The sequence below is a fragment of the Caretta caretta genome, chromosome 13 (genome assembly GCF_965140235.1).
Source record: "Caretta caretta isolate rCarCar2 chromosome 13, rCarCar1.hap1, whole genome shotgun sequence".
Lineage (NCBI taxonomy): Eukaryota > Metazoa > Chordata > Testudines > Cheloniidae > Caretta > Caretta caretta.
In genome coordinates this window covers 35,237,328-35,248,899 of record NC_134218.1, presented here as the reverse complement: position 1 = coordinate 35,248,899, position 11,572 = coordinate 35,237,328, and the positions used below count along the sequence as shown (strand labels likewise).

Here is an 11,572-nt window from a genome sequence, read left to right as displayed (position 1 = left end):
CCACCCCTGTTTGCACCTTGTCCCAGATCTAGCTGCTTCCTAAAGGCAATTTGAAAAACTAGCACTGCTGGGCTCATCTGGGATTGGACCCCACGCCTCTCACATGCACCATGAGACTCAGGCCACTAGCCCCCCACAGCAGACATCATGTTGTCTCTGAGCAGGGTTGTGTCACTCCGCACTCTTTGGCTCTTTTATAGCTGGCTCTGCCCTGCAGGCTCCGCCTCTCATGGGTTTATCTGGTGTTGACATTAGCCCACAGAACTCCCTGCCACTGGATGTTGATCAGGCTGACAGCTCAGCCTCAACCTGTCAGATGGCTCTGTCCCATCTCTAGTTACCCACAACATCCTGCTCAGCTTCGTTAGGATAGTGGCTGAGCAGTACTAAGGCTGTGGAGAGTTTCCCTGCCTCCGTCCAGGGTTGGCTTCTTTTCAATCATTCTTCCAAGGGATTTTGTTTCATAAATGGCGAATTGAACAACATTGTCCTGTTGTTGAGGTGACCTGAGGACTTAGAGTGACTTTGTAATCCTATTTCTTTAGACTTAGTTAATCATTTTATTGTACATTCGCCTTTGATACTGGGCTGGACTCGATACTCAATGTTAGTACAGTTACTTCTGTGTAATCAACAGATCGTATCGCTCCTTTAGTTAATTTTTAGTCTGTCAAATCCAGTTCTTTGCTCCTTATCCTCTCCATCATCCCATCAAGGGCCTGTGCTCAGGTTTGTTTCTCAGAGACTCAGGAGATAGGAGAGCCCCAGCTCTGCTCCCTCGGGCTATTGCCAGATTTTTTATTAAAGACTGAATAGTGTTATTTGTCACTAAGGACAATCTCTAGCTGCCAGCAGAGAGGGCTCTGAGACAAGGCAGCAGAGCGGGAGAGGTCTGTATGAAGGGAGATGGAAAAGGCAGGGACTGTAAAAGGAGATGAATGAGAGAGGATGTGCTAGAACAGTGGTCCCCAAACTTTGGGGGTTGCGCCCCCCTTACCTCTGTCCATGGCCCCTGCTCCCCCGGAGCCAGGACTGGGACCAGGACCAGGGCCATGACTCCGGGGTGTGTCTGGGGGAACAGACAAGGGTAAGGGGTCCGAGGCTGGGGCCTCAGCTGGGGGTGATTCTAGGGCCAGAAGTGAGTCTGCAGCCAGGGGCTGAGGCTGGGGCAGGAGTGGAACCGCGCCGAGGCTGGGGAAGAGGCCAGCTGTTGGGCCAGGAGCCTAGGACACGGCTCGGGGCAGGACCGGAGCAGAGTTGGGGATGGGAGGGGCTGGGTGGCTGTGCCTTTAGAGGTGTGGGTTCAAATCCCACTGCTGCCAATTGCTCCCTGTGTGAGGGGGTTTCACAGACTTTGGTGTAAAGGGCAGGGGGACGGGACTGATTTACACGAGTTGTTTTCAAACCAGCTTTAGAGTTAGGCACTCAATATATTCACCAATTAAAGCAGGACTTTCTAACCCACGCTCAGCCTCTCCAGCGCTCTTCATCCCGTATTAGCAACGGTTGCTGCCCAAGCATGTCTGCTCCTCTTCCCAAACCTAGCCTCTTTGCAAAACAGGTCTGATCCAGGATTGGAACCCTGACCCACTTAACACCAGTGATGAGCTGCCAAAATCTTAACAACTGGTTCCCTCCTCACCCCACGAGGGGGTCGTTGCCCACCCATGCCCCCCTGGACTCCTGCCCCATCCAACCCCCCGCGTCCCTTGACTCTTCCCTAGGACCCCTGCCCCATCCAGCCCCCTCCCCTGTTCCCTGACTGCCCCCAGAACTGGGCAGGAGGGTCTCATGGGCCACCGTCATGGGTGCCTACCCTACCCCTAAGAGGCAGAGGGACCTGCCGGGGGGGTGAGGTGGGGAGTCCTGGGGGTGCTTACCTGGGGCAGCTCCCAGGAAGCATCCGGCAGGTCCCTCTGGCTCCTAGGGGTGAAGTAGCGTAGCTAGGGGGGAGCAGGGGGAGCAATTGCTCCCCCCACTGATCACACCAAAAGTGGCGCCTTAGGCACTGACTCCGTGGGTGCTCCAGCCCTGGAACACCCATGGGGAAAATTTGGTGGGTGCAGAGCACCCACCGGCAGCTCCCTGCCCCGCCCCACACCCGGCCCCAGCTCACCTCCGCTCCGCCTCCTCCCCTGAATGCACCGCCCCGCTCTGCTTCTCCACCCCCCCGGCTTCCTGTGAATCAGCTGTTTGGCGGGAAGCCAGGGAGGGCTGAGAAGCAGGGGGCAGCTTCCCACTCCGGCTGAGGGTGGCGGAGGTGAGCTGGGGCGAGGAGCGATTCCCCTGCGCGCCTCCCCCGGGTTACCTGCTGTGGTGCGGGTGGCCCTCCTCGCGCCCCCCCGCCCCAGCTCACCTCTGCCTCCCTGGGCCTGAGGGCGAAGCCGCCATCTGCGTCTCAGCCCGCCCCGGCTTCCCGCACGAACAGCTGATTCATGGGAAGCCAGGGGTGGGGGAGCGGAGAAGCAGAGCGGTGCGGCGTGTTCAGGGGAGGAGGCGGAGCGGAGGTGAGCTGGGGCCGGGGGTGGGGTGGGAAGCTGCCGGTGGGTGCTCTGCACCCACCAAATTTTCCCCTTGGGTGCTCCAGCCCTGGAGCACCCATGGAGTCGGCGCCTAAGGTGCCACTTTTGACCGGTTAAATTTAGAAGTCCTTTTAGAACCAGTTGTCCCTCGCGGAACAACTGGTTCTAAAAGGGCTTCTAAATTTAACAACCGGTTCTAGCTCAAGCTCACAACTGCTTAACACCCAAAGTAAGCATCATACCCCGTCTCACAAGCCAGCTGGCAGAGCCTTCTACACTAGGGGTACTCAATAGGCATACCGCGGGCCAGATCCGGCCTGCCAAATGCTTTTGAACAGACTCCAAAATCTTTTCCTGTACTTATTATTATAATTATTGTTTTCTTATTTTCTCTGGAGTCTGGACCTTGACTAGACCTTGACCAAGCAATTTGGACCTTAACAAAAAATAATCGACTACCCCTGTAAATCTACACAGTCTGTAAATCTACACATGCCTCACTCTGCAGTCATGTCTCTTTGACCTCTGTTGTGACCACGGAGCCTACAAAGTATACCCCTGTTGGGAGCTCAAATGTAAAGAGTATGGGAAAGTGTGTAAGACATTACATCCGCCATGAAAAACAGGCCAAATCGTTAACAATGCTGAATGTTGTAACAAGTGCAAGTGACCCACACGAAGAAGCTGGATTCATCCAAGCAAAAAGGCCCCACGGATACCATTCGAGGATTGCTGAAATCATGCATGGTGAAACACAGAAGATGTGGAACCAGAAATGAATAGACCAAAATTGGTGTGACTAATTTGGGGACACAATAATGAGCGGGGTGAAGTACGCTGCCCACTTGTCCCCTTTTTGGGTTTCCTAAAAAGAGGCTTTGATAAAACACACGATCAGTTCAGCTCGTCCTCCAGCCCAGCTTGTCTCGCCTCATCTTCCCGCAGCTCTTCCCTGCCCTGCCAGCACTGCAGCTCAGCTGTCGTCCTGAGAAGGAGAACCCCCAGCCTTGCTCTTGGTTAAGGAGCATTGTTTTTCCCCTGTGAAGACTGAAAGTCGTCACCTGGTCATGCCAGCTCATTTGTGTGTGGACAGAAGGAGGGCATGGCTCAAACCTGAATCAGTGCCCGGGATTAGTGTAGACATACCAAAGGACTGTCAGCTGGCTGTGGAGCTCCAGACCTGAGTTGTTAAGCACCTACAGTCTCTATGTAAAAGAATAAATGGACACAAATCAGGCGTCAAGAATTATAACATTCAAAAACCAGTCGGAGAACACTTCAATCTCTCTGGTCGCTCGATTACAGACCTAAAAGTGGCAATTCTTCAACAAAAAAACTTCAAAAACAGACTCTAACGAGAGACTGCTGAATTGGAATTAATTTGCAAACTGCATACAATTAACTTAGGCTTGAATAAAGACTGGGAGTGGATGTGTCATTACACAAAGTAAAACTATTTCCCCTTGTTTATTTCCCCTCCTACTGTTCTTGTAAAGTGCTGGAAATTGCCCACCTTGATTATCACTGCAAAAGGTTTCCCCCCTCCCACCCTCCTGCTCTCCTGCTGGTAAAAGCTCACCTTTCCTGATCACTCTTGTTACAGTCTGTATGGTAACACCCATTGTTTCATGTTTTCTGTGTATATAAAATCTCCCCACTATATTTTCCACTGTATGCATCCGATGAAGTGAGCTGTAGCTCACAAAAGCTTATGCTCTAATATATTTGTTAGTCTCTAAGGTGCCACAAGTCCTCCTTTCCTTGTTACGGATATAGACTAACATGGCTACTACTCTGAAATCTGTTACTATGCTCTAGGCATGGCTGAATGACTCCTACTAGCAGCAATTAACCATGGTCTTCTGTCCACAAACTTTAGCTAAACTCGGTGCATAAAGTTTTCACCTCTTAGAATTAGGATTCAGCCCAAACTAGTGTTTTCCCCAGGGATTGAAATACGAGGGGGAGTTCAAATGTATGGGTTGGGGATTGTAAAACCACTAAATTGGCAACACTGATGTAACTGGTTGACCACTGGGGGAGGAGGATGGGGAAGTTCAGGGGGGTGTTCACCCAAAACCCTCATGGCCACATCTCAGGGGGCTCCGAATTATAACCACCATGGCAGAGCCTGAAGAGACATGGCCTCCTTGCAGATCAAGCAGCATTCGGGTTCATTTCTGATTAGGTCCTCAAGGGGGTCTGTAATGAATAATGACTTTATTCAAGCAACAGTACCATTTGGCTACTGGAAACGGAGGTGGGGCCAAGAACTGGAACTAGGGAGACTGGGACAGAAAATTTAAGGCTTAGGACCATTTCCTAAAGTTTCAATTCTTGCAGGTTCGCTGGTATATTGGGACTCCTGGGTTCAAATTCCTGAGGAAGCCTGGTGAGAAAACTTCCTGAGCATCATTTTCCAGAGCTGCTGGGCTCCATACGTTCCTGTTGGGTCAGCAGAAGTTTTGGCTGCTTGGTGCTTCTGAATAGCAGGCCGCGTTCCTCAAGCCTGAGCATGGATGTGGCTGCTTGGCTGTCGCTGAGAATTTTCCACTTCTAATTCTCAGTCAGACCAGAGACTGGGAAGAGACAGCGCTTCTGGGAAGTTAATAGGAGCTGGGCATTCAGATCCCATTTGGAAACCCCCCCCCCACACCTGAGCCATTAGTCTGGGCTAATGACAAAACCGGAGTCAAACCCCAATATGGAAGGACTGTCCATAAAACTCCTTGGTTTATTATCCATATTGCAGTTGCACCCAGTGTGCCCATTATTATTATTATCATTATCCATATTGCAGTTGCCCAGCAACCCAGTGTGCCTGGCACTGCACAAACACAGAACAAAGAGACAGGCCTGCCCCAGAGAGTTGGCACATAAGTAAGGTCAGAGGTTGGATCTGAGGAGGATTCGGCGGTTGATCTGAGGAGGGTCGGAGTTTGGATCTGAGGAGGATTCGGGGGTTGATCTGAGGAGGGTCGGAGGCTGGATCTGAGGGGGATTTGGCAGTTGATCTGAGGAGGGTCAGAGGCTGGATCTGAGGAGGATTCGGGCGTTGATCTGAGGAGGGTCGGAGGCTGGATCTGAGGGGGATTTGGCGGTTGTTCTGAGGAGGGTCAGAGGCTGGATCTGAGGAGGATTCGGGGGTTGATCTGAGGAGGGTAGGAGGTTGGATCTGAGGGGGATTTGGCAGTTGATCTGAAGAGGGTCGGAGTTTGGATCTGAGGAGGATTCGGGGGTTGATCTGAGGAGGGTCGGAGGCTGGATCTGAGGGGGATTTGGCGGTTGATCTGAGGAGGGTCAGAGGCTGGATCTGAGGAGGATTCGGGGGTTGATCTGAGGAGGGTCGGAGGTTGGATCTGAGGGGGATTTGGCGGTTGATCTGAGGAGGGTCGGAGGTTGGATCTGAGGAGGATTCGGGGGTTGATCTGAGGAGGGTAGGAGGTTGGATCTGAGGGGGATTTGGCAGTTGATCTGAAGAGGGTCAGAGGTTGGATCTGAGGGGGATTCGGCGGTTGATCTGAGGAGGGTCGGAGGTTGGATCTGAGGGGGATTTGGCAGTTGATCTGAAGAGGGTCAGAGGTTGGATCTGAGGGGGATTCGGCGGTTGATCTGAGGAGGGTTGGAGGTTGGATCTGAGGGGGATTTGGGAGGGGATCTGAGGGGGGTTGGAGGCTGGATTGAAGGAGGATTCGGGGGTTGATCCTGGTAAGGTCTGGGTTTGGATGCAGGACTTGGTGGGAGGACTCAGTGTCCCTTAGAGGGATCACAGCTCATTCCCCTCCCCTGCCTGACTCTCAACCTGTGTCTCAAAGTGGACTGGTTCTCCATCAACGCAGGCAATGACGATCCTGCTGGTGCTACTGGACCCGCTGTAGTCACAGTCGGGGGGATCGGCTCCTCCTTGGAGCTCACAGACGGTGAGGGGGAAGGGGTCTTCACTGAGGCGCAGGTCTCCTCCTGCCGGCTCCCCCCCATCCCCGCAGACTGGCTGAATCTGGTTGGCGCTGCTGTGGATGAAGGTGTTGAGGTGTTTGCACTTGTGGGCAGTGGCCATGTCCCGGCGCCGCATCAGGAGGTTGCAGTAGCGCCGGGCGTCCGGAGGGCTGGGGTCGGAGGCATCTACGTGCTGCCTCAGGAACTTCTCATAACGTGACTCCTCTTGGGCCAGGGCCAGACTGGCAACCAGCAGGACGAGGGGCAGCAGGAGTGTGGGGCGGGTTCCCCTCAGGGCCATGGCTGAGTCTGTCCCTGGATCAACCTGCAGTGGGGAAAGAGGGAGGAGATGGATGGAGACAGTGCAGGGTGGGGATCTGCCTTCTCCACGGAACCTTCTGGGCACTGCCCAGATCCCGACAGAGATCAGGGCCCCTGTTGTGCCGGGTGCTGCACAGACCCCAACTAGGGTGTCCCAATGTACCAATTTTATAGGGACAGTCCCGATATTTGGGGATTTTTTTTATATGGGCTCCTATTACCTCCCACCTCCTGGCCCAATTTTTCACACTTGCTATCTGGTCACCCTAACCCAGTCTGAGATCAGGGTACCTGTTGTGCCAGGTGCTGCACAGACCCCGCCTGAAATCAGGGCCCCCATTATGCCGGGTGCTGCACAGACCCCTCCGATATCAGGGCTCCCATTGTGCCGGGCACTGCCCGAACCCCAACTGAGATCAGGGCTCCTGTTGTACTGGGTGCTGTTGTGATGTTTCTTCAGGTGTCCGGAGCTGTAAATCACCGCGTCACCCCCCTGCCTCAAAGCAAGAGAGATTTGCAGCTGCTAAAATGAGTCTGCTCCCTGCCTCTCCCGTCGGCTGGGTGGCCCGGCACACTCCTCTGGTCCTGGCACACCCTGGCCTTGCTTTACAGGTAGCCCTTGGGGCTCTCCAGTTCCCCAGCTCTTCAGAAGCATCTCCCTGCAGCAGGCAGCCTGGACAGGCAGAGAAATCACCCAGGCCGCCACCCCCAAAGAGCCAGGACATGGCCAGCCTGGTGGCTCTGCTGGGTCCTCACCCTTCCCTTCAATATCACAGCACTGAGATGCATTTATAACGAACCAGGGTCCAGTCCTGACTAAAGAATAGAGCTTTCTGTGCCATGAGGCAGAGAGACCAGAGGCTAAAATGTCCACAGAGAAGACACACATACGACCTCCAGCCCCAGTGACTCAACCTGCCCTCAGCCAGCCAGAATCCACAGCGAAGCTCCCTGTCCTACCTAATGTGACTTCTCGGTGTCCCTCTCCCACGTGGCTAGGAACCCTCTATGCAAAGCTTCAGAGAGACCCAGCTGCTCTGTCCTCACGTGGTGGCCAGAAAGGTGATCTCTCCCCTTCTCCTTATAGTCCAACTGACCTTAGACGGGCCAGGTAAAGGTCTCTGCCCCGCTGACTGTTCTCCAATCAGCTGACACACTCGTGGCTCCCTCACCCGACTCTCAGCTGGCTTTTCCTGTTGACTCAGACGCATGTAACTTCCCAAGTCTCTGGCCTTAGTCAGAGTGGTAAAGCCACATTTCTGTGTCAGGATGAACTTGTAGATCAAGTGTGTCCCTGAAACACATGCAAGGACCATCTGTGTGGCACATACCTCGTTATGTACCTTTTGTGCCTACGTTACACCATGGTGTTACTGAGCAGTGTGTCACCGGTTTTCCTTTGCTGTGCCTTGCAGAGAAATACTGTGGCAGTGTTAGGGGCAGTGAGATGAATTTGTAACAAAACCAGGGTACATTTAGGACTAAAGAACAGAGCTTCAAGTGCCACATAGCAAAGAGAATAGAGACAGAAAATGATCACAGATAAACCACAAGTATAAACTCTCTTCTTGGTGACTCAACCTGCCTTCAGCCAGCGACAACCCATAGCTAAGCACCTCAGTGTGACCCTGAGTCCCCGTGTTCACACCCTGCATTTATTGTAATAATCTCCATGCCAAGGATTCCATGCAAGGTAGCATTTAAAGAGTAATGACAGCCTGATGGGTAATATTCATGTGGAATGTGTGCACGAAATGCATAGCCAGAGTTATGAACATGAGCTGAGATTATGATTGCAACGTGTTTGCCAGGCGAGTCTGGGGGCAGGCTAAACTGGGTTCACAAAGACAAAGCACAAGCTCACGCCTCTGGTCAGGAGTCAGCAAAGTTGATGGGCCCTCACCTGTCAAATGGCCTATCTTTGCCAAGAAAGGGGGGCTCTGTCCCCATGAGACCCCATGTCTCCATCCTCACTGTGGGAATGACCTTTACGAGGGGTAACTGTCCAGAAACTGCATTTCAGAGGGTGACCGGACTATTAAAGCGAGGGGCAAAAACACCCCAGATCATCTCTTAGTCCCCTAAGAAGCTAAAGGGACCAGCTTTTTGGCTTTGGGAGTTGATCCTGATCTGAGAATCTGGTTTGCCAGGTTGCTGGGACCATGTGGGAAGGATTTTCCCTTCAACCAAGTCTAGCTTGTTAAGTTTTTGCTGCGGGGAAGCATTTTATCTTCATTTCTCTTGTCTTTCCTGACTTTCATGCCCGATGCTCGAACTCACTTGAAAGCTCTCACTGCATCTGTAAATCAACTTGCTTTATCTTTAATCTGAACCCATCCAGTGCTGTGTTTCATGTGAACCATTTGATAACTCCAGTTAAAAGAATAGACTTGGTTTGATCCTCCCGGGGGTTGGGAGGGCAATGGATCTTCAATATCTGAGCTGCCCAGGAGAGGGACGGACGATGCAGAACTCATCATCTGGGGAAAATCGGGGCTGGGAAGAGTTAACCAATGCTGGGGGCCCAGTGGCCAGCTGTGGCGCTGCAGGCAGGCTCCTGAACCCGAAACTTTGGCTCAGGACTGCCTAATGCATAGACGCGAAGAGGCTGCTCCCTGCGGCCTGCCGGCATCCCAGGCAGAGACAGGTAAAAGGGGACACGAGTCTTCAGTGCTCCGGATTGCCCCTCCTGAAGCAGGTCACACTGACCCAAAGCAAATTTTCAGGTTCACACTCCCACATGGCAGGGGATCCACTGTACGGCCAGAGCCAGCCCCTTGGAGTGATGGGCACAAAGAGGATCTCTCCCCTTCGCCTTATAGTCCAGTTGCCCTTAGACGGGCACCCTTAGGTAAAGGTCTCTGCCCCTGTCATAAATATAAAGGGAAGGGTAAACACCTTTAAAATCCCTCCTGGCCAGAGGAAAAATCCTTTCACCTGTAAAGGGTTAAGAAGCTAGGATAACCTCACTGGCACCTGATCAAAATGACCAATGAGGAGACAAGATACTTTCAAAAGCTGGGAGGAGGGGGAAGAACAAAGGGTCTGTGTCTCTCTGTGTGATGCTTTTGCTGGGGACAGAACAGGAATGGAGTCTTAGAATTTAGTAAGTAATCTAGCTAGATATGCGTTAGATTATGATTTCTTTAAATGGCTGAGAAATTAAGTTGTGCTGAATAGAATGGATATTCCTGTCTGTGTGTCTTTTTGTAACTTAAGGATTTGCCTAGAGGGATTCTCTGTGTTTTGAATCTAATTACCCTGTAAGATATTTACCATCCTGATTTTACACAGGTGATTCTTTTTTACTTTTTACTTCTATTAAAATCCTTCTTTTCAGAAACGGAATGCTTTTTCATTGTTCTTAAGATCCAAGGGTTTTGGGTCTGTGGTCACCTATGCAAATTGGTGAGGATTTTTACCAAACCTTCCCCAGGAAGTGGGGTGCAAGGGTTGGGAGGATTTTGGGGGGAAAGACGTTTCCAAACAACGCTTTCCTAATAAAAATAAACCCAGATAAACGTTTGGTGGTGGCAGTGGAAGTCCAAGGGCAAAGGGTAAAATAGTTTGTACCTTGGGGAAGTTTTAACCTAAGCTGGTAAAAGTAGGCTTAGGAGGTTTTCATGCAGGTCCACACATCTGTACCCTAGAGTTCAGAGTGGGGAAGGAACCTTGACAGCCCCGCTGACTGTTCTCCAATCAGCTGACACACTCCCGGCTCCCTCACCCGGCTCTCAGCTGGCTTTTCCTGTTGACTCAGGCACATGTAACTTCCCAAGTCTCTGGCCTTAGTCAGAGTGGTAAAGCCACATTCCTGTGTCAGGATGAACTTGCAGATCAAGTCTGTCCTTGAAACACGTGTGAGGACCATCTGTGTGGCACAGACACATAACTCTGTGCACCGTTTGTGCCTATGTCAGGCCATGGTGTTACTGAGCAGTGTGTGCAGCTTTCCTTTGTTACACCTTGCAGAGAAATACTATGACTGCACCCTGTTAGGGGCAGTGAGTGTGTTGGGCCTCAGAGGAGTTACAGAACAGAGGGACTTCTGCCAGGTGGCATGCAGGGGCGCTAAGGGTCACAGCTGCACAGACCCTGACCGAGATCAGGGGCTCGTTGTGCCAGGCACTTTCCAGTCCCCGACTGAGATCAGGGCCCCATTGTGCCAGGCACTACACAGACTCCGACTGATATCAGGGCCCCCATTGTGCCAAGCACTGCCCAGAACCCAACTGGTATCAGGGCCCCCGTTGTGCTGGTCACTGCCCAGACCCTGACCTGATCAGGGCCCCCATTGTGGTGGGTGACGATGCCCAGCTCCAGGGGCCTCATTTTTCCTCCTCTCCCCGAGACAGTGTCAGGGTTCGGGCCCTTGGCTCTTGCCGGGTTGGACCCCCTGTGGCCAGGTGGATCTTCTGGGCTATTGACCGGTTGTATCAATGGACTGGAAAAAACAGATCAAGTTTTCAGCAAAGACGGGGGATGGTAAATAACAAGGGCCGGGGTCACTGCTAGAGGACAATGTGGATTGGTTGGTAAACTGGGCCTAAGCAAGCAATGTGTGTTTGGATCCAGCTAAACGTAAAGCCATGCAGCTAGGAACAGAGACCATCAGTGTATCTCCATTGCAAGGTTGTGGCTGCTTGGTACAGGAAACGCCTCTGGCACCAGGAGAGGCCATGAGCGGGTTAGGACAGAGCCGTTTAGCTGGGCACAGGGAGTGCCCAAGTCTGGGGCTGTGCACGTTGTTTACCGTGTGCATGGTCATGGGTTCAAATCCTGGTTAGAAGCAG

The 11,572-nt window shown here is 52.4% G+C and overlaps 1 protein-coding gene across 1 annotated transcript; it reads right to left on the bottom strand.

The window, feature by feature from the left end:
* Positions 1-6,288: 6,288 nt before the first annotated feature.
* LOC125622584 (ribonuclease-like) lies at positions 6,289-6,759 on the bottom strand. The gene has a single exon (XM_048820686.2). The coding sequence runs from the start codon at positions 6,757-6,759 to the stop codon at positions 6,289-6,291; it is 471 nt and encodes a 156-aa protein (XP_048676643.1).
* Positions 6,760-11,572: the final 4,813 nt, after the last annotated feature.

Excerpts from the sequence above, each read along its gene's own strand:
- LOC125622584 (XM_048820686.2), bottom strand. The coding sequence starts at position 6,759 with ATGGCCCTGAGGGGAACCCGCCCCACACTCCTGCTGCCCCTCGTCCTG.